At 42.6% G+C, this 23738-nt stretch overlaps 1 protein-coding gene across 1 annotated transcript; it reads left to right on the top strand.

Moving 5' to 3' along the window:
• The first annotated feature begins 2357 nt into the window (after window positions 1–2357).
• Window positions 2358–22197, top strand: jcada (junctional cadherin 5 associated a). Its single transcript, XM_034152726.1, has 5 exons — window positions 2358–2561; window positions 11069–11599; window positions 13785–14717; window positions 15184–19178; window positions 19966–22197. Exons 2-5 carry the CDS (start codon window positions 11229–11231, stop codon window positions 19998–20000), a joined length of 5334 nt encoding a protein of 1777 aa, XP_034008617.1. The 5' UTR covers window positions 2358–2561; window positions 11069–11228; the 3' UTR covers window positions 20001–22197.
• Window positions 22198–23738: the final 1541 nt, after the last annotated feature.

The raw sequence follows: 23738 nt of genomic DNA on the forward strand, positions 1-23738 counted from the left end.
TGTAATGATAGATATTTTCAGGCAGGAATATCTAATTTTTTTCTGTAATTTGGGAATTACATAGGGTTAGTATTTTTCTACAGTATTTTAGACTCAATATCTTTAAATGGGTCTGATAATAATAGACATAAAGAATTTGTCCATTCAAATAAACTCCTTATTTAAATCTGGTTAAATGTATTTACTATAAACAGTGAAAAGAGTAGTTTTTGGAAATATGAATATCCGCTTATTTTGACAGAATTAGAAAATTGATGCTACCCTTATGTGTTAAAAAAGGGTTAGTTATCTTAGCTAAGAATAAAGACGTGTATTCTATATGTGTAAGTATTTCAGGACAATTAATTTGTTGTTTTTGCTAAATATAGACTGCAACTCTATCAAGATGTCCTTTCAGTCAGTTTCAGTCGTTTTAATTTAATTTGCCCAGACTCAGCTTTTCTAATTTCCTGCTCCGTCAGAAATCCTGCTACCGCCCTGTATATAATGCCACTCTTAGAATTCATGAATTTATGTAGGAGTTTTCCCAGGTTCCAGAGCAGAGAGATATCAGCCTAACCCCCCCCCCCCCACCACCACCACAGCTACAGAGTCAAGATGTTAGACCAGAGTTCTGGGGAATTGGGGAGCGGCAACTGCAGAAGCCCAAAGCGGGCAGCGCTGCTCACCAAGCTCAGAAACGTTCAGACTCAAAACCACAATTGGCAAACGGAGCAGTGACATCAGCGTCTCTGCACCACATTTCAGTGAATTGCATCTGAGCTGCATATGTACGGCACAATTGAAAACAGACACATCCAGACGGTTGGGTGCAGGGTAGTGAAGGCAGTGTGCACTCTGTGAACACAGGGAGCAGCAGAAGTGTTGACCTTCAGTGATACTGACCAGATGCCAGTAAGTCACAGGCCAAATAAAATGATATGGCTTTCCCAAACTACTGTGTCAGAGCAGATACTCATATCACTTCCATTGTTCTTGTCGTGTTCCTCTCAGTTTTCTCACTTTATCTTTGCTTTAACATGTCATGTTGTCCAAAGTCATAACTTCTGCATTCCGTTCTTCATTCTATCGGACAAATGGTGTACAAGAGTTACAGGGAACTCAAACATGACTGTCTTTGACAATATTAAGTCATTATAGATCTTTTTTTTCCCATCACTAGTGGCCACAGGATATGCAAAGTCAACAACTGGAACAATTGCTAGCTTTACAGGAAATGAGATTATCATCAAGTAGGTCATTCAAAGTTAAGATGACTCTATATAAACATGATCATTATTGCAGAGGGGACACATTAACAGCTGTGATCAGGCAAAGTGGACAGGAAAAGATGTACAGTATGTCTATGGCCAGAAAGGCAGTCAACTAAAATGATTCCCACTGAGGGAATACACAAGCCACGGCCAACAGAAGCCTACCAGCCTCCCTACGTTTCAGGGGAGTTCAGTTGTATGGAACATCTGTGTCAATATTATGGAGGTTTTAGGGTCCTCTGTTCTTTTAAGAGGTGAAAAGGGAGTAGAGATTTCAGCTCTACAGCCTGGAGCCAGAGGGGTGTAAAGCAGGTTTTGGCAAACCTTACAGGAGAACCAAAACAAAAAAGTGGACCAAAGTTTGCCGCTTTTTTGCAATATCACGACTCAACTTTCATATTGATTTGTGTTATTCATTCTATTTTTTTTTTAAAAAGTATGACTACTCATTTGTTGGGTTTTATTAACAAACACATGAATATGAATGATTCTATACAAATAACTCTAAAAGGCAGATTTGTAGACATTGTCGAGCCATGAACAAATAAGTCAGAACTTCTGACTTGTTTCCCTAGGGTGTGTGTGTGTGTGTGTGTGTGTGTGTGTGTGTGTGTGTGTGTGTGTGTGTGTGTGTGTGTGTGTGTGTGTGTGTGTGTGTGTGTGTGTGTGTGTGTGTGTGTGTGTGTGTGTGTGTGTGTGTGTGTGTGTGTGTGTGTGTGTGTGTGTGTGTGTGTGTGTGTGTGTGTGTGTTTAAGTCATTGAAATGTGTGGGTTTTATTGGTTGTTATCAAAAACACATTATTACGTAAATAATCAAAACAAGAGGACCCAAGCTTCATTAAGTGCTGTAAATAAATGTTACAGGCTAATAGCCTAAGGCTTTTTCTAATGAATAGGCCTAGACTTATAGAGAGTAAAGGTCATTTAATTATAAAAGCCCATGTATAGACTAATTTCCCACAACCTTGAATCATAACACTTTTTGCCTGAAAACTGACTTAAATTCATTTTGATTATGGAAATGTTGCGGATTAACTTTCTGCTTATTGATTAATCGACTCATTATTGAAACTCTGCCTGTGTTTACAGAAACAACGCAAGTCCGGGGGTGGAGAATAATAGCCTTCAACATCAGCCTTATCGCTGAGCAGCATCCAGCTGCCTCCCCGCTGGAGAGGAGGGATGTTTCCTCAGTCTGTGCGGTGGTGTAGGGGCTGTTCCCTCAGCAGATCCCAGCTCAGTCCGTCCAGAGCAGCGGCGGGGATGAGCGCTGGGGACTAGGTGCCAAAGCAACAACGCATTTCACAGGTAAGAGTGTCGCCAGGTCCAACGACACACCGTGTTTAATTCAGGCTTTCGTTGGGGTTCTGTTTTTATTTTATTTCCACGTCCCATTCGTTTGGCTGAGGAGCTGTTTTGAGAAAAAGGCTACACAGAGGTTGAGAGTCGCATCTGCTCTTCATTCAACATTTCCAGCGGTCCCTCAACTTGCCGTCTCCTCGGTGCTCTCCTGTCCGGCTGTCCCTGCCTCCTCCGCCGGGATAAGAGGGTTTAGGACCGCACTGTGGCACTTTCACCACGCGACATTAGAAGGTGAAGGAGTGAGAGGATGGCGGTGTTTGTGCCTTAACTTGAAGCGTCTGCGGGGGCGACTGCCACTATTTGCGGACGCGCTTCTATCAGCTGAAGGTTAAAGATTGCTGATGGAGCTAGCCTGGCTAGCGTTAGCCCCCTTATGAGCCGTTATATTGCTCTGGAAGAGAGGCCAAACTCCGTTCAAATTACGCCGTTTTAGCTTTCGAGCAGTAATTTATATCGAAAGAAACACTAATTTAGGAGTGCAGTGAAACCTCCAGACCATGGCTTGTATTCGGTTGGCATTTTGTGATACTCCACAATTACTTGTTGTATTACATTTTTAACTTGTAGACTTGCTTTGCCTTACATTTTCTCAGTGGGACTCCATCCTTAATGTGCTGTGGTGGGCGACAGTAAGCAGTTGGAGTTATAAAACAGACATTGAAACACAGTCTGAATAGTGGGTCATCCATCCGCCGAATAAAAAAATTGACCTATATTGATCCATAGAAGGTCTTAAGTGTGGGTAATTAGGTACGCATCCTTTCCTTACTGTAACGGACCCCTGAACGGGCAGATGTTTTAACGGAATTTGGCGTGGATTCTCCCTGCATCTGTGATCTGCGCGCATCTGGGCTAGGCTAGTATGCTACGGCAGCAAACGGAACCAGCGGGGCTAGCATCATGCCAAGCCTGTCAATCATTTCGTAACGACATGATGACAACACTCGGGTCCAGTAACGTGTAGCTCTCGGTTCTGCGTGGGTGCTTGAGAACACCATATGGCGATGGAAATGAGCTGCAAACGGCACTTGGCAAATGGTATGCCAAGTTAAGGTTGCTTTGATGTTTGCATGCTGTCACTTTGTCACACCTGCTGTTTGCATGATGATGGCTGCTGCTTGACCTCTCTTCTCCTTCCCCCATGCAGCCTCCTGCATGCACTGCTCACAACCTTGCATGAATATACCGTCAAAACAGCCATCCGACAGCCAGTTTACTCTAATTGGTTAATAATATGCTATATTTAAGATGTGCATTGCATTTAATATTTATAGCTGACTGAACATGTCTAACAGCATAGCCTTTATTAATAATGAATAGCCTACAAGACTGGATGGATAAAACACTTAGGCTATTGTTAACTCACACCTCAAATTATGCCACAGTGTTTGCAATTGCTTAATTGCTTTAATTTGAGAAGGTCTTGCACATAAATTGTTATTGTCACCTAGGGACCTCTAGAGGCCACATTGTCAAAGCTAATATTTCACCTGGCCTGTTCAAAATGATCACTCAGTTATTACAAAGTTTCTGCAGTGAACACATGGAGTACCATCATCTTAAGTAGGTGTTTGTTTAGTTTTCTTAATTTATCCCCATGTCTTATTTGGGCTGATGTGTCATGGCCTCAGGTCTGATTATTTTAGGTTGTGTTACTTATAGTATTTAAGGAAGTTCTATTAACATTGCCCCGGAGTGCTCTGTTCCTTCCTGCCAAAACCTTTTCATAGCTCAGTGAGCTTACATCAAAAGCTGTTAGTCAATGTCAGTAAAAAAGCATTTTCCTGACAGTTTGCAGGAGTTGTGGATAACAGCAGATGATTAATTATGAAGACAAAAATACTGCAAGACAGAGCACAGATCAGCTAGTGTGCATTTTCACACAAAAATCGTAGGTGTGTGTGTACGTAGGCCCATGTGTGTTCTGTGGTTGGTCTTTCACACATCCTTGAGACCGGGATGGTGTGTGAACACAAGGCCCTGCTAGATGCCCTGAGGGGGGTGAGGTATGGTGAGAAGGGGAGCATATTAAGAAGGGAAGCAGCTCATTAATTCCTTCCAGCAGCGGAGGAAAGGGTTGGTCAGCGAAACTGGAGGGGCCCTCCACGGCTATGAAATGAGTCATACCAGTTCAACTTTCAGGAGTGGTCCAAAGTGCCTGCGATAAGTGTGGGCTTGGATAACTTCCTGGTGTTGCAGGCAGTCTGGTTATCCCAAGGCTAGACTTTCCATTTCCAGTAATCTTGTGTGTGTGCAGTAGCTGTTTAAGCTCTCTGTGTTCAGTTTAATTTCTAGGCCAAGTGCATCAAGAAAATGAGTTTTTCCGCCATTGGATAGCAAAAAGCCTTTGAAAGTCACCCGATGTTTGCCCGGTTACAGGGATCCCCTCGGAGGTCCTGCCTGATGTCACATGTGATGTCAGAGCAGAGGTGACGCAGGCAGGAGGAAAAGAGGCTGGTGGATGAAGCCAGCCAGAAACGTGTGAAAGCAACTGACATCTGCCAGTGTGCCTCTCACAGTGCGAATGCAGGGCGGAGAATGTGAAGAATGAAAAGGCGTGCATGCACATTGAGTGTATATACTGTCATGTCCTATATACTAGCAGGTTGATGTTCACATGTTTGGCAGATGGTTCAGCTGCCTGCTTTGTGATTTCTGCGTGTCAGTTTTATGCCAGTGTGGTGATTGAGCCCTTGAGATAACCCTGACCATTCATTTCCATGTGTTTACATAGCACTTTTCCAACACTTTCCTTACATTGCGTGGGAGAGCCCTTTCATCCCACCTGTGATCTGCGTCACAGTCATCCGTCAACACGTCTCTGTCGTTGCCACGTCCTATCAGCTGTCTTTAAACATCATACTTTTGATGTGCTTAGGCTTATTTAATGAAGCGTGGTCTCTTTGATTGTTAAAATATATTCACGTTGGGTTGTTTATTACCTTTCCTACATAATACTGTGCAACAGGCATGCTGAGTCCATCTGATTAGCAGGAAGCCAAAGCGTGCTAGCCCTTTGATCACTGTGTTTCTGGCTGATAAACCATGCCACTGTCATTTCTAGCAAGCTTTGGACCTTGACAGACACTAATTACCATGAAGCCAGTTTGGCATGCTCAGAAACAGCATGGGTTGGGAGTAGTTCAGTGCAGGTGAAGCCTACTGTGTTGCAGAACAGTGCCTCGTTGGATTAGCGTGCCTACTAACCCTCTTTAATGTTTTGTTTTTGTTCCTCTTATGTAATGATTTTAAAATGTTTAGATTTGAAATAACAATTTGCTCTTAATGACTGGTTAAATCAAGGTTAAATATATGAAATTAAAATAAGCTGTTGTGTTTTGGAGCCAATGTGTTGCCCTGAATCTCCCTCTGTATATTAGGAGTGTTGGATTCAGTTGAAGGAAATCTCATGACGTCAAATCGCTGCATTTCAGCTGAACTGAGCTAAGCCTGCATTACAATGGAAAATGAGTCCATTGATATAATTACCCTACATCGTCACTGTCTTACTGGTTGCCACACAGCTTAGCCTTGTGCATTAATGAGCTATTAGCTATACTGCTCTTGTGCGTGAGCCAGTTTTTATTAACAATTTGCTTTGGATTCAAACACTGATACTGCACTAGACAAATGTTTAGCTAGAGTACTTTTTGACAGCCTGAAATGAATCAGAACCAGACCGTACTGTTTCAGACTGTGATGTGTTGGAGTATGCTGGAATAAAAACATCCCCCCACTCCCCATCCCATCCTGCCTTTGATTTCACTGCCAGTAGAGTCTGACTGTAATAAGTTTTGGACTGAAGCAATGCAGCAGGAATATTTTAACAGCCCGCATGCTATTGTCTTGGAGCTGCCATTCACAAAAGCAAAACAACTGTTGCCATGGGATATGCTCAACCAAATATTGTAAGTGGGTGTTTTTTGGCTAAACCTTTCCACATGAGCTAATTGACTCACAATGCACGGGCCCTGCCTGTTTTTACTCTCTACTACAAGGGTGTGGATGATAGTGAAAGCACATGGGTTGCAACGTGGTGATTTTGGAATGGATAGTAAAATATTTTTCTTGTTACCCATCATTTGTAAACAGATTTCCCCTTTTTAGTTTACAAACCTGTTTTAGAGGTCTTCTACTTCAATTTCTCACCATTGCAAAAGGTCATAATTGCCCTAAACTACAGTTGAATGGATCCCAAGCCCAGTGAGATTTTTCTGATAGATTGCCAGTGTCCAAAGGGCAGATAGCTCCCCAGATAATATGCCCACACTTTATGTTGCTGAGTTACAGTCCACCTGAAGTGCAGGACATTGTGCTTTCCCGAGGTCAGTGAGGGAAAAATATGGCCGAGGTTGTTTGGCTGTTTATTTCTCCGGCCCTGGCCAAAAACAGGCCTCCAACTTCTTTCCCCAGGACAAACGAGAGCCTGCAGAGAGCCTGATTGGAAACATTTGCGACACCGTCGGCTCTCCTCCGCCCTCACAGCGACGCACTTCCTCAGGAAGAGATACGTCCCCTTTGCTGGACACAGTGATGTCACATAGATAAACAATCTGCGTACCATTGCTGTTTGCTGAATGTGATGGGCTGTCATCCCTGAGAAATCCCTGTGCGTGCACAGTCCTAACAGATGCAGACTGGGGACTAGCCAAGTACACACCCACTCGGGTCAGTTGTTATAGATCCAAGGAGACTGGGAACAATGTGGTGGAGAGGTGCGGCTCTTGTGGAATATTTTGGGAAGCAGGCTAATCGTCTTTTTGGTTCCATGCTCTGGCGTATAAGATGTCTTTTGTTGTGGTGATTTTAGGCTGGAGCCTGTAAAATCCAGATTTGTTATTGTCTGTATTTCATCACTTTAAGGAGGCACATGCTATTTTAACACATCTCAGTGTCTACTCAGGACAACATGTATCACTGTTTCTCAATATGTTTTTCACCGAACATCTTCTGTTTTCCTATTTTAAGCCTCTTATACAGTTTATTTTCAAAGTATGTAACCCAGCCTGAAATCTGGTCTATTACCTAACACCCTCTAGCTCTGCACTACTGTCTCTCCCAAAGGCCTGATCTAGGTCTCTGTCCTGCATTGTCTGCCACCCATGCTGTCCCTCTGCTTCCCTTCCTCCACACCTCCCCACTATGCCCTCATCTCAATTGGGCCATGAATAAGGAGCTGACACCAAACTGTCAACCTGCAAGCCATCATGCCCCTGCAGCTTTCCGTTCGTTTAGCCACCAGTAAGGGCACAGGCCCCCTAAAACAGCTTAAAAATGCTTGTTTCTGTTTTTATTAAACAAGTCGTGGCCTTGACAAAAGTTCACTTGATGTCAAAAGCAGAGGTCTTACATCTTTCACTGTGTAGAAAAATGTAAATTACAGTACTAGTGTACAGTGGCTGATTAGAGAAAATGCGGAGGCTGTTGTGAGGGTCGTCTGTAGGGAAACGCTGGCCCTCATGTGGTTTCTTTTTATTTTCAGCTTACTTTTCAGCACATCCATAAACTGTATCATTAATTTCTCCCTTTGAGCGAGCCGTGTCATTAAAATACAGAAGATCTGCCACTTTTTTTTCTTCCAGTTGCCGAATTCAAGAGCCTGTAATGCCAGTCTTTTTCATACAAGAAGGCATTGTAGCGAAACACAATGTTGTTGTGTTTAGAGGAATGAAAGCCGACCATTGTTGCATACCGTTGCTGGAATCCGAGGTTTTATTTGATATAAAATGGGTAATTCCATTGCGTAACAGTATTAGCAGTATTTAAACGGGGCTTGTCATGGGAAGGAAGGAGTAGGGGTGGGGTAGTGGTGGAGGAATGAATGAGAGCAGGTCACTTTACAGGAGGAAATCCTCACTTTTACTGATGATAAAGATAATCCTCATTTACTGTAGTGATGACACCAAAAGCAATTGCCTTAGATTAAGGGTTTAGCTAGATTAGAGAGCATATGGATTTGCAGTCAAAACAGGTTCATGTGCAACGATCATAACAAAAATGAATTATCATATAAATGAACATAGCCACTAACCTTAAGCTCAATTAATTAAAACCTTTGCCTGGTTGGAGGGTTTGGCTTCATCTACAGATAGAAAAGGGTGGTGATACCAATCTGCCACTGATCGTTGAGTCTGATATGGGCTTCTCTAAAGCTGTAGGGAGACCTGGCTTTGGTTGTTAATGTAAAGCATAGAGGGACAGAGTTGACATTTTAGAGAAATATTCTTGTTACTTTGAATAATCTGTAGTGACAAATGACCACCGATATTAACATTTTGGCTCCATTTTGTCTGCATTGTCAGTATTTCACAGACACTGTGCCTTTTTTAACATGTTCACTGGCCTGTTGCCCAGCAAGTTCAACTGCAGTTCATGAAATAACAGTCAATGAAAATATATATATTATCCGAGGTCTGCATGCTAATCTGGACGCGAATAAAGAAAACCCATTTTGTTACTGTGTTCTCAAGAACCTCCCTGCCAAACTCACAACTTCCCTCTCCTTGAGGAGATTACTCAAAACGTCAATGGGTAGAGTTAAACTCAACAAAAGTATTAACTGGGTAAGCGCCAAGAGTCAATCCTCCAAAGCTAACAGGTTTAAGGTTTTAAATGAAAAAGATAATCGTATTAGAGAGCCAGACATACAAAGAGAGCGGCATTTCACGGTCTTGGATCCTGTTAATCACCAAGTAGTCTATCCTAGGGTTCAGGTACATGGTGGGGGTAGGGATGAGGGATGACGCTGGCGGAAAAAAGGAGAACAGAAGAGATGCTGCCCTCTGAGTCAGGACTCCTTTCATAGATGGATTTTGTCATCTCTGTGGGACGATCAAGCCTAAACAAATGCTAAGAACGAAGCAAAACAAATGCTAATCTGCTTGCAGCTGAATACATGTCAGTGAGGCTGTGTCGGCCGTCTGTTTTTCAGAAGCAAAAACAAGCAATTTTAGAGGTGCCATTAAGCAATCATAGTGTAATTGGCTTTTAAACTGTCTGAACAGCATTTTCATTCTGGCAACGAGTCTCACACTGCTGTTCCTGAATGCCATTTCTTATTAAGGACAGCCAGGTTGTTGGCAGTGTGTTCCAGTGAAGAGTATTGAATGAGTGGGCTGCAGCAGCATCTGTCCTGTTGACAAGGCAGCAAGCATGACTTCATCAAGGCCGTTACATCATAGGCAAATGCACCCTCATCAATTCAATTCTTCATCAGTCATTATTATTAATGTCATTTTTTGGGCCGAAAGCAAAGGTCATAATGCTATTCCACCTATAAAATGTATGTTATTTGCAATGTTATTGCAATATCCCTTGCTTATCTGTTTATATTGTGTCCCTCAACAACTTAACCACTTTCAAGACCAATTAAAACACTCACAGCATGGGTGCTTGTAAAAAAAACACAAAGCGAGGGGTTGCATCGATGTATTATTTTCATTATTGAGTAATGTCAATGATTTCCTTGATTAAGTGAGATATTATTTTCTCTAAATGTATGCTAATACATCATTACAGGGCATCTTTAGCCCAACCGGTTCAAGAAAAACTGAATATATGCAATTGCATGTTATAGAAGAAATTCTCATTCAAGGAGCTGGGACCATTGACATTTTGACATTTGTGCAAGTAAATTACATACCAGTTACATTTTCTGTACGGCTAATCATTTAAGCTCTATATTGCATTACATTGCATTACATGACATTACATTACTCTACACACACGCACACACACCATAAGAGAGGGCATGGGGCATGTTGAATCATTTGTTCACATCCTGTTTGCTTTTGTATCATTTGTTTATTGATTTTTTTATTTGATTCAGATTATAGTTTTTTAACATTCTAACCCTTATCCAAGACTGCATATAGCTGAAAGCCCACCTTTGAGATAAAATACATTTTTGAGAGTGAGCATGCTAAAATGAGCAGAGAGGTAAATACAATCATCCAGTTGCCCCATTGATGCGAAACGTTAGCAGTGGTTGGCTGCTTACAGCGACTATGGAAGTCTGCAGGGAGACCACTGTAAACAGTGACATTTCACTGGAGCACGGCAGCCTTCTGAAACTCTAGTTGCCTCTGATCATCATGCTATTTAGGGTTGTCTTTGAGGGTGTTTGTTTACCTTCCCCTACTACTTAGTTCTGGACATGGATGGGTTTTGGTGCCAGTGATTTCCGAATGAGATGGAAAGGGGTTTGTTGCTACGAGCAGCTCAGAAGAGAGGAGGGAGGGACGGGCTGCTGGGAAGGCGGGTGATATCGTTTTTGTCGTGGCGGCTCAGAATTCGAGTTTTGGGGTCTTTTTTTGTTTCAACTGTCCATATGGGTTGGGAACCTTGACAAAAATGGGACACGGGTAGCGAGCGTAATGGTTTTAGCGTCACCTTCTTTTCTCTGTCTGTCTTCTTGTCTCCTGATGTCGTCCCCCTCTCTCTTTCTTTCCCAGTGATGGCCTCAGCTGCGCAGCTGTGCCGGTGATCCTGCTGCTGCATGTAGGGAAGAAGCAGAGACGCCTTGACAACCGACCTACCTTTCTCTCTCTCTCAAAAAAAGAAAAGGCTGGGAGAGGGGAAAAAGAAAACACACCAGCATAAACAAATGCGACCATGTACAGCGTGGAGGACCTCCTCATCTCTCATGGATACAAGCTGCCCAAGCATAGCACCCCTTCCTCCACCCCTATCCCAGCCCCCGCATCAACGTCCCACCAGGCTCCCTCGTCCTCACCTCCGTCCTACAGCAAACACCATGAAATCCTAGAGAACAGGCCCGGCCCCAGGGCAGTAAATGGCTATGAAAGAGGGCCTGGGATGCCCTTTGGAAACGGAGGCGGAACCAGGCCGCCCCAAGCGTACGCCAGCGGCTGTCCCAACAACAACAATGAACCTAGGGACAGAGGCCTGTCGAGGCGGGAGGGCGAGGGCCGGAGCCAAATGGACACCCACTCCTTGGGGGAGTCGCTGACCTCAGACAGCGGGTAAGAGATAGTGTGCGCCGTACTGTAAGAACAGTCATGATTCCCTGTCTGATCGACCCTTTTGCATGCCCTATCCTGATTATGGTTGTCCTCAATCCTTATTGATGAATTACTCAATTATTCATTGTTATGGTGCTTTGATGGAGCATATTAATCAAATTGAATACTTCTACTTAAATGCCCCTCCTGGCACCTTTTTTCTTGGTTCTGTCTTATCTCTTGTGTTAACTTCCTCTCTGTTCATCTCTATTCCCTTCTCTCTTCGTCTTCCACAAGTCTTGTGCGTTGGGAAGGGAGATAGTGTGTGTTGGAGTCTTAATCTGCCACATGGGACCTTGGAGTTTTAATCAAAACAGCTTTCGGGCAAACCTATACATGTGCCCCATTTCAGCAAGCCTGATCTAACTCACATAGATTTACTGTTTTTTCAGGATGGTGTATTCTGCCTGATTCTCTCCCCAAGCATAACCAATATGCCGACCGGCTTCTACTGTTTCATAAGCATTATACTTACTTATATAAGGCAGACCCCATCAATAATACAGGATTCATATAGGCCGTATTTAAATATGCATATGGAGGATAGGCTATATTTAGCTTAGTCTGGAGTTATGCAATTGAAACCCTCTTGGGTAGGGGCAGTTAGAACGTATGATATTTCCAGAGATATCGCCTAGCTGCAGCCAATCTGTTTTCTCCTGAAAGCAGCATTGTTTAATTTGCCTATTTGCACCAGTTCTGGGGGTTAGTGTGCTGTAACTGAGACAAAGTCAATACAGCTGTTCCAATGTCTACACTATTAGGCAGGCTTGTCAGATTTTTCCCTTTCTTTACATTTAGTTTGGGCTGACTATTTTCTCCCTAATCCTCTTTTTGCCACAAGCCAGTGACAAAGCATCTGAAAATAGTCAAATGACCTTGAATAATGTCACTGGTTGTGATAATGTTTTTTTCATTTTTCACACTCATGGTTATATTCTCTGAGACGAGTAATCCGCATTTTCATGTTGCGGCCCTGCCAGTGTTATCAGAGATTTCTATTGGGAATGTGGGACTTGCTAAGACATATGTTCTACGATTCCAGTCTGTTATTTGTTCATCCTTCTTTATTCCCTCTCATCCAAATCCATTTTGCCTAGAAGCTTACGTTTAGATAAGGAACAGGCCTATCTTGGCACTCCCATTAGACAGTGCTACTTAGAGCCAATTAGGCTAATGATGGTAACTCATCTTACGTAAGATGCCCTCAAATTCAGCGGATTGGCATGGCTAGCCCCCCTTCCCCCAACAAACATCTCTGCCCAGTGATGGTCATGGATGGAAATGTCAAGGACGCTCAGTGGCCTCGGCCTCAAGGCGGTGTACACATGTGCTGGCGTCTTGTTTGCGTTGTCAGTCAGTCACTCCACAAATAGCCTGAAATGATCAGACTGCATGCAGGGACCCCTTGCATCCCGGTGAAGCCCATCAGATCTGTCATTAAACATATTTTCAGAGATAAATTGAGAGATATACTTGCACTGGTTTAGAGAAATGCTGCTCGTTTTCTCAGATAAGGAGCTACAGAACAGTGCAATAGAAAGCCTCTCAATGAAACGTCATCTAAATTGTTGATTTGTCTTGGAGGAAATCCGGGACTAACAGCCACTGTGTATCATTGTGTAATGTGTTCATTATGCCCCATAGACAATCACAATTACCAGACACGGCATGGTAACTCATGGTCATATGTCTCCATCTAGTGGGAAATGATTTTATTTTTTATTTGTCCACATTGTAGACTGTTATTAGTTATTTGCCTCTTTTCATTTAGACAATTTTTTTAGCACTTTGTTACCCTGTATGTAATTGTTGTTATTATTTGTATTCAATGTTTTCATAGGGCTGAAGGGGATGAAGATCTAGGGAACACAATTTTGTATAATCAATACATTTCATTGCAAGTAAACGTGTGTGGGAATACTCACTTTCTCCTTTGTGAACATCTGTCTGCAAGAAGTTAAAGGTATTCATCACTCTTCACAGTCAACAGCCAATTGCTGTGGAAAGTGAGCTAATTGTCAGATTGTTACAAGAACTCAATTCTGATGTTCTGAGGAAAGGCTATTTTAGACTGTATTTAACCATTTAACAAGCACTTTGTTTGAAACATAATGACACCTTTTGTGTTTGTGTTTCCCTACAGGTTCTGTGATGGCACCAGAGGTCCTCAGGCGCAGTCCAAGGATGTGTCCTACTGGAGGAGGAGAGGCCAGGACTTCACTGTGCTACTGGACTATGCAGACCCCCATGGAGGGGGCCAGGGGGGTTGCAGCAGGCCGGAGGGGTCTCAGCAAGCAAGAGGCCAAGAGTTTTCTGCAGAGGAGCGTCAGAGAGCAGCTCAGGAGAGGCAGCGCTGGGCGGCCCAGGCCCAGGCTCAGGTGCAGGCTCACGCCCAGGTCCAGGCTCAGTCCCGCTCTAGAGAGAGGGAAGCTGCTCTCCATCAGTGGAGGATGGCGAATGAGAGGAAGTGTCAGAGCCTGGGGACAGATGAGTGGCGTCCAGCCGTGAGCTTTAGTCGCCAGCTGTCCCAGAGTGAGGGTGAGCGTTGGGCACATGAGCAGCAGCGACTCCATGCCAGGACACCAGAGGGTATGGTAGTCCATCCAAGGACCAAAGCCAAATCCCAGTCCCTGCCTAGGATGCTGCAGCCTGAGAGCCTGCAATTCGTGGACATAGACCCGTCCAGTCTGGAACTGTACAGACGGGTCAATGGCCACCCGGTATCACAACATGACTTTTATAGAGCACCCCGCTGGCCGGAGAATGGCAGGCCGGCTAGCGCAAACCAACTCTCAATGACACCAAAGCCCCGCTTCACGAGACCCCCCAGACCTCCCTCTTATGAGATGCACCAGCAGATCAGGGGAAGCTGTGAGATGTTGTCTGGGAGAGACTCAGTGATTTCCCATGCCAGGGACAGAACGCCACTTCCAATACAAAGGATAGATGACCCTCAACTGGACTTTTATGGACAGGACTCTGAACCTCCGGGATACATCGCTCCCCCATCGTACAGAAGAGCTCCTTTGATGGCAGGGGCGTGTCGGGGATATGGTGAAATTGCTGTTGACTACAGGTAAGTCTTTTTTTTCCCTTTCTATGTACATTCCTTAATCCTGTATGCGACATCTCACCTAGCCTATGAATATAACATGGTACTATATTTAAAAAATGTGACAAAGCCTACACAATGGGGTTGAAACATTTAGAAAACGTACTTTACTGATATTTAAAAGGGTTTTCAAAAGGATCACTTACATCATCAGCGTGGTTGATTGTTCTAAGATAATAATATTTATATGAGCATTGTGTCATTTTTTGTGAGGAGCTATATAAAACAAAGTCAGTTTTATGCGATTCTTTGACATTTCTTTATCATATTGTGCCATTTTTCAGTTTTCATTAAATGTGTATTAATCGTTCAGCCCTACTTTCCTATATGTAAGTCCTAAGCCAGATTTGTGTAGTTCTTTTCAAATAGATGTTATGTTCGGCAAAAACACTTATTGTTAACAAAAAAACTGTGCTCTTTTTGCTTTTAGGTACAGAGGGGATGTGTACCAGCAGATACAAGTGGCTCCAGATGGTTCTCACTGGTTCAGACATCCAGCTGGTTCCTGGCCTGATCACCAGAGAGAAAGGATAATGTCTAGCCAGAAGCAGCTTTACCCCATGTATATGACCCAACAGCGGCCTGGTGGAGCGATTCAATACATCCCCTTTGATGACCCCCGCATCCGCCATATTTCCTCAGCCCTGGGTGGCAACTCCCTGACGGACGCTGACAAGATCCGGCACATCCGCAACGAGCTTCCCAGCGTCACCGTGTCGGAGCCTGCATCCAGCGACAGTGCCTTTTTGCCCCCGCCATTGGGGCCTTTCATCTCAGCCAAACTGGCCGATGATGCCAACCCAACGTCTTCTAGGGACAATGACAATAACAGGTGGCACAGTGATTTGCACAAAGAGGCGGTTGATAACTTCCCAGCAACGGACCAAAACTGCAACAACAGATACCCCAAAAACCCACGTCCTCCTCCATCTCCCTCTTCAGCCTTCCAGGCCCCATTATCAAGAAGTTCTTCTCGACAGGGGTCCAGCTCAGATAAGGTCTTTGCAGAAACCATCACCCAAGTAAAAAAAATTGTCCCAGATACACGGCCAGAGAACACAAAGAGAAGAGTAAGTGAGACCATCTTCTGCCTTGTGTCTGTCCCTGTTCACACACCGACTAACATTAGCAAAGACTTACCAGCAGACCAGAACAATAATGAGACAATACCAAGCCTGACTGTCAGCAACAAAGACATATTCGCTGTAGGACTCAAAGAGAGCCCCAATGTGCGGAGCAAGTCAGTGAATGAAATGCCCATAACACCCCACTACTCTCACTTTCACACCAGCAGCAGTTTCTCAATGAGGAACTACAAGAGGGCTCCTCTAAGGAAGGAGATAATAGATGCCTGGGCTCTCCAAGCCAGTCAAGATAAAGAGTTGTGCTACTCTGGGTCCTGGCCTGGAAACCAGTACCGTAACCAGGAAACTCAGACTGGCTCACCTTTGACGGTAGTAAAAAGTCCAGAACCCAAAAGTCCTCCTGGGGCTCAAGAGCCTGTTCAGTCTGCCTCAGACACAACTACTGACAGAGGTCTAGGAACAGACGGTAGTTCTGCTTATGGTTACCCCATGGCAGGCCAGAAAAACCTACATCCCTCTAGTAACAGCGCCTTCTCCCGTCTCAGCCTCAGCCCAACACAGCAGACACACCTTGAACCCTCACGAGACCCTCTACCACAAACAAAGGCCCAGGATCAGGCATCTTCCCCGAAGAAGAGCACCTCCAGTCCCCTGGAGGATGAAGAGCAAGTGACCTTTGGTCAGTTTCTCTTAAAGCCAGTGAATCGACGACCCTGTGATGCCATTGATGAACTGGAGACCATTAATAAGGAGATGGAAGAAACAATCAGCAAGAGACCCAATGTGGGTCAGTGCATTGACGATCTAGATGGGTTGAATAAGATGTTAGACCTACATTCAGGAGCACATTTCATTGCTGGACCAGAATCAGTTAGGGAAGCAATCAGTTTTCCAATAATGCACACAGAAAAACCCAGTATAAAAGTCAGATCAAAGTCCTTGGCTTCCACCCCTGATTCGGACTCACTGGACTTAAAGAGTGCTTTCTTCAGGCCACAGGCCAACAACATACCACCAACAAATGAGCTACCCATATTCTCCAACCCTGACCCCAAAGACAGTTGCCTCCAGCCCTCACTACCAAAACACAATGAGTCAAGCCGGCTCTATAGACAGGATATCCCAGTCCCTCAAGAGTCCTTGCTGAGGGATGTGGGATTAACCGTCTACACAGAGACTCCTGGGGGTCCTGGGGAGCCAATGCAGCGCTCACTCTCAGTCCCATCTCCACTTGGTCATAAGGAGCTTAGTCAGTCAATGCAGCTCCCATTGGAGAGCAGGACAGCACTTGTTAAAAATAGCGGTAGCCCTGAGCACAAATCAAATAAAGAACTTCAAGCTAAGGTAAAAACTGAGAGAAAGGTGAAATCACCACCATTCAGGGGCGAGGTGAATTTAGGCATCTATAGAACCAGGAGTGAAAGCAGTGCATCACCACATAAAGAGGGTTCATCATATATCAACAGGCTGAACAGGGAAGTTTCTTTTCTGTTAAGGGATGATGCTGTCATTGGTAGAAATGCCCTCTCTGAGCCTCTGAACTACAAGAATGAGTCCACGATAGCAGATAAGCACCTTGAGAACTTACTGAATCAGGAGAAGGCCAATTCTTTACCTGCCGAAGACCTCAGCAAGCTCTATGAGGTGAAATTTGGAGAAGGTATCCCTGAAAATGAGTCCATCGAGCAGAGGGCTGCCAGAATCCTGGGTATAGCAGTTCCTGTGGAGGCCTTGGGTGTGGCTGACAAACTTTTAGAGGACAACCTTAATGATATGGGTACCACTGTCATCGAGAAACTACAAAGCCAAAGCGAAGAGCCACAGCAGTTGATAGCAGAGTATGAGCAAGTCAAAGATGAACCTGTGATTATTCAGGGAGCAAAGCATGAGCAGGTCCAAGATGAACCCCTGATCTTCCAGGAAGCAGAGCATGAGCAAGTCAAAGATGAGCCCATAATTCTCCAGGGAGCAGAGCATGAGCAAGTCAAAGATGAGCCCATTATTGTCCAGGGAGCAGAGCATGAGCAAGTCAAAGATGAACCCATTATTGTCCAGGGAGCAGAGCATGAGCAAGTCAAAGATGAGCCCATCATTGTCCAGGAAGCAGAGCATGAGCAAGTCAAAGATGAGCCCATCATTGTCCAGGAAGCAGAGCATGAGCAAGTCAAAGATGAGCCCATAATTCTCCAGGGAGCAGAGCATGAGCAAGTCAAAGATGAGCCTGTGATTGGAGCAGAGCATGAGCAAGTCCAAGATGAGCCTGTGATTGTCCAGGGAGCAGAGCATGAGCAAGTCCAAGATGAGCTCCCGACTGCTCAGGGAGCAAAGGCAGAGGAGGTCGAGGGGAGAGGTTCAGAAGTGGACCTCCAAGAAGGATACAGACAAAACCACAGCAGCAACCACAGTGACCAGGATACTGGGATTCAGTCCCTGGTGGTACTGGACCTGCCCGAGTTTCCACCTAATAAGCTTCCCCTCTCCCTTCCCGTAACATCTGATGACAAGTTAACACTTAGCATTTGCAGTGTAGAGAGGAAAGGGCGAGGTGGGACATGCAAACTAATCGAATCCATGCACGATAAGCTTAATTATTCCGCTTCTTCTACATCTTTGCACATGTCAACTCCAGAAAGAAGGGCCCGCCTGAAAGAGCTGGACTCAGTATCTCGAATAAGACGCCTCAGCCTCAAAGGTTCGGAGTCTGGGGAAGCAATGTATTCTAAAGAAATGGACGGTGACAGAGAGGAGAATGAAGTCCAGGAAGTGCCAAAGGAGCAAGTTGTAGGGAAACAAGCAGAGGAAGAGGATACAAAGCTTAATGAAGAAGCAGGGAATGTGGAGGAGAACCCAGATGAACATGAGAATGCACATAAAACACATGAAAAGTTGGGAGATCCTGAAGAAGATTGTAAACCTAAAGAAGAAGCGAATGGAGGGACATGTCAGGAAGAGCAAAGACAAGAAGAAAAGACAGAAGAGATGAATGTTGAGATTGCACTAAAACTAGAAAATGAAGGGAGTGAAGAAGTACATGTTGAATTAAAAACAGTAGAGCCAGGAGAGAAGATGGAGCTTAAAATTGTTGAGGATTGCAAAGAAAAGCCTTTGGAAAAGGTGAGAGAGCGCCAGAATACAGCAGAGGTCAGAAGAGCTGAGGCAACACAGGGCACTAAGGTGAAAAAGGTGCCCAAACCAAAGCAGCGCACAAAGCTGCAGAAGCCTCCTCTGCTTCCTAAACCTCGCAGTGTTCCCAAGAGAGAAATAACACTGCCTGTCAGCTTCAGCACTGGGACCCGTGGCCCCTCAAATATGGAGGATGAGGAGAAGCACTCTGTCTCAGGTTAGTTTGAAGGAATTAAGAGATTGTGATTCTAATTTTAAAGGAATTGCTGAAAAGAAAAATGTTTATATAAATATGTTCTCTTTTGTTGTGAGATGATAAAGTGTGTATTTATCATATATCAATGCATTATGTGCTGATCTTATGTGGGTATGTGGTTTGCCATCCCCAATGTTAGTTACTAGTTATTTAGAATGAGCCAGGCAAGCTGTTTCCTTGTGCTTCCTATATTTATGCTAAGCTAGGCTAAGCATGGCCTGACTGCAGCTACATAAAATATAATCTCCACTTTAAAATATAATTCATTGTAGTTTGCCATATTGCCATATATTCTTTGTCCTAAATGTTTTAGTTTTTTAGCTTTTTCTTTGTATATTTAAATTTGGTGTAAATACTTGTCTTTGTATAGTTTCTTCAAAACATTTATTTGTATTTGTAAACCTGCTATTGCAACTTGTTTTCTTAGATCTGTTTATGTTCACACCAAAGGAAATTCCATGTATGTGTAAACGTACCTGGCAATAAAGTTGATTCTGATTCTGAAAAACAAAAGCATATTTTATCAAATGTTTATGTATTCCTTTAAATTGGCCCCCTACTTTTAACAAAGTCCCTGTTAACATTTAGTGTTGCTCACTGACAGGCAATGTGTGAATCCTCAAGCTCTCACAAACTGCCAAATCTCCACAGGGTTCCTTTGTATTCCACATCCTCAGGGCAAATAATATTGTTCTGTTTTGTTACGATTTTGTTTTCTCATCTTTTCTCTCCTTTCTTTTCTCATCAGACTCCTACGACCCCAGTCGAGTGGAGAGAGTGTAACCTCTGACACTGCCTTCACAACAGTGGAAATCTGTATTTCTCAAGTTAACAGCTTTTCCCAACAACAAAGGCTTTCATCACACCTCACGGCTTAGTGAGCTGTAACCCCCTTCAATATTGTTACGCATTACTTCTCAAAGAACTGACTGTCCTGGTGCTGCGAGAGCATTTTTTACAGCCAAATGAAAAGGCATTGTCGGTGCCAATTCTCCGGGCCTTTTCAACCTCGACATCCTCGTCCTTCCATTTTCTCCACCTCTCCAAAAGTTGATTTGCTCAAGTAAGCAGACTTCCTGCTTTTGAAGTTGTCTTATTTTGCTTTTGGAAAATGCATGTCATTATTCCCGTCTGCACTTTGGCTCCTTCTCGAGCTTGGGTGTTGAAATATGAATGTAAAAGTGTTTCTACTCAACATACAAAAGAAATGTAACAGAAAAAAACCAACAACAGGAAGGCAACAGTATTGCATTACAATCAGTATTAACCTACACCAAATGTAAATAAGAAAGAGTTTTAAGATTTTATTAAGAATATAAAAAACAAACAATTTAAGTCATTAAATTGCTGGAGAAATGTATATTTTCTTATATATGTTAAGAAAAGACTAGATTTTTGGAATTGTGGTCTTTGTGTGTAATACTTATAATAAAACCCCCTGTTCTTTATTCTTATACTTGTGTGATAGAGAATGTACTCAGAGAGCCTGGATTGCAATGATAAACACTGTGGTCCTTGAATAGTTTCACTATAAGCAATATATTTGTCGTATACGGGATATTTGTGACATGATTTAAGAAGTAAATCTCCATTTCAAGGAGCTGATCTCATTTAAGCGTCTGCTTTATCGTTTGGTACAAGTGTTAGGTTTGCATTGCTGAGATTATTGGCTTTACGTAACAAGTGAGCACCTGATAATCTCTTCAAATACTCAGAGATTACACTCAGAGGGATTCATGTTGTCACCCTCCCCATTCTCCGGCGCCGTCAGTCTCAGCACCAGCAATCGCAACGTGTATCTGAAACGTGTCATTTCAGTGTTATTTTTGCTCATTCTCATCCTGTTGAATAAGAAAACATATATTTTGTGGCATTAACAGAAGTCTATATTTAACCGTTGAGTTCTCCTCTGTTCGCTTCTTAGTTCATGTGTGATTTCAGAAGTGCTTTTTCTGCAGGAAGTGATAGATGTAGCTATATTGATTGCAGTGTGCCTTGTACACACTGTTTCTGTGAACTCCATTCGTGTGTAACACATCCAGTATTGTCCGTTTACAAATCTTAATTTAAACTGGACATCAGTAATCATTCTTTAATCAAAAACTGTTACAGTTGTTTTGGCAATAATAATAATAATATTCAGCTGAAGAAGCTTAATATTAATGCTGTATAGAACAGTGCTGTTGGAATACTAATCACAGTATCTGAACATGTTCAATAATGTAATGTTGACATATCAGTGCTTTTGTGTGTTGTGGGCATAACTGGCAATTGGTTTACACTCACTTCACTTATGGGGTAGCAATACAATAACATTTAAAAACGTACCAAACTAAACTTTATGCTATGCATTGGACATTACATTACATTACATGTCATTTGTTAGACGCTTTTATCCAAAGCGACTTACATACAGTCAGTACTGTGGGCAATCCCCACAGGAACAATTTGGGGTGAAGTGTCTTGCCCAGGGACACAACGACATGCTGACTGCAGTGGGACTCGACATCCACATTTACTGGGTTTAATACCAAAATTCAAAGCTAAACTGTAACTTCTGGTTTGCCTGTTTGAACCTGTCACTCTTTGATCCAGTATTTGATGTTGATCTGGTCGTAGACTTGCATAGAAGTAGCTGTGACTGGAGTTTGTCAGTGGAAGCTCAGTGCGAGTCTTTGTCCTGTTACCAACCCAGTACCTGTACCTCTGTGTTCCAGGTAATGTGTTATCTGGTCATTCTCGTAGGTCTTTTTGTACTGCAAGTTCTTTGTAACATGATATAGACTATTGGTGCACATCATGCTTTGATATTTTCTATTTTCATACAGAAGTATGTACAGCTTCTTTTGTATGTGTGGCATCTTTTTTTCTCTTTTTTTTGTGCATGAAATGCGTAAGACGTCACAGAGAGAAGGTGTGTTGCATATAATTGCATTTGGTACCATATAGTCTATCCAATAAACAACTGTTATATTTCATATAATGTATATTTTATTTTCAAGAAGTTATACTACATATTTAAAACAGAACAAGGTATTTTTAGATTATTGTGAAAAGGGAACTGTTTTTGAAGGCACAATATTGGTCTATATTTGAAATGATCATTGAGAGTGATGATCAGAAATAGAGACAAGTGTGTGCTATTGTACAGTACTGCAGACTATTCATAAATAAAAGTCTTTGCATGAAACATTTTGTCTCTGATTTTGTTAATTTGATTAATTGATGTTATATTTGAGGAAAAAGATTAGTGGAATGTGCCCATAGAAAGAAACCAGCACTACTCTGTCTGTGTCATAAACATATTGCTCACATGACCTACCCCAGTAAAAATCATTAAAATGTATCATGCTTTACAGCACATAATAGGACAAATAAATCATGCATAAATGTGTTTGTAGAGAACTGAGGAACCAAGTCATAGGACCTTCAAAAGGCCTGGCTGCTTTCCAATGATTGGAGTGCATCAAAATATGAGTTATTGATTTAAAGAGCTTGATGTTTAACCCGAAACTGGACCTTTAATTTACCGCTTCATTTATAAAGAGGCCAAAGTAGTTCAGAATATGTATTTTAGAGTAGTTAATTTTAACATTGTTCTGCATTGTGTCCATGAAAAGTCTAAAGAGTCTAACGGAGCCCTGCTTATTAACAAACGTTATGTGTTGTTGAAATATTCTAATGATTATTTAACTCATTTTTTTTTTAATTCATTTGAGTTTTTATAAATAACTAATAATAAGCATAAACATTTGAATAATGATAATACAAACATTTTCAATAATTGAAATAAAAATAGAAAATTACTTTGATGGACAATAGAAGTATTGTTGCTGTCCTGAAATCCATTTAATTTACTTATATTGTTTTTTTTTCTTTAAAGCAATGATTTTTCTAAACAAGAATAGTGACTTTTGTGGTCTAAAAAAGTCTAGGGTCATTCAAAGGGCTTGTAGAAAAATGGGACTTTAAATAAATGGGAGAAAAGTTTTTATTTAAACATACAAGAGCATATTATTTAGAAACATAGTGTCTGAAGCCAAGGGGTCAGCTAGAAATGCAAATCAAACCACATACGGAGGTATTAAAATACTCCAGTCACATAGCTAAACTGTCAGGGGTCAAAATAATATGGGTTCTTTGCTTCATGTAATGTAAAAATGCTCTTATGTATATCCTTTCTTGAAACAAATTAACAAAAGTGGGCTAAAATATTCCTGTAAAAACTTAAATCTTGAAATGTAATCGTATTCTCACTGAGGTGCATATTAAATTAGCCTATTTAATCTCTATATAGTTGGGACAGAGTAAGAGGGCCATCTGCTGGAAAAAGTGGGCATTGTTATTCTCCTTTTCAAATGTATTTCGGTAAGTAGTCCTACCAAAAGAGCTGTTGGGAGTCGCTAGGTCCTGGTGAAAAGGGTGAATAAATAAGAGGTAACTCATTGTTACACTAATTTCTTTGCAGTTTTAACTTAAGGTTTTGAGTGAATGTTGGAAAAAACGAGTAGCATGAAGCTG

Source organism: Trematomus bernacchii, unplaced genomic scaffold (genome assembly GCF_902827165.1).
Source record: "Trematomus bernacchii unplaced genomic scaffold, fTreBer1.1, whole genome shotgun sequence".
Taxonomy (NCBI): Eukaryota; Metazoa; Chordata; class Actinopteri; order Perciformes; family Nototheniidae; genus Trematomus; species Trematomus bernacchii.

Coding starts and splice junctions, on each gene's coding strand:
- jcada (XM_034152726.1), top strand. CDS start 11,229: ATGTACAGCGTGGAGGACCTCCTCATCTCTCATGGATACAAGCTGCCC. Junction 11,600..13,784: donor TCGCTGACCTCAGACAGCGG/GTAAGAGATAGT, acceptor GTTTCCCTACAG/GTTCTGTGATGGCACCAGAG. Junction 14,718..15,183: donor GAAATTGCTGTTGACTACAG/GTAAGTCTTTTT, acceptor TTTTGCTTTTAG/GTACAGAGGGGATGTGTACC.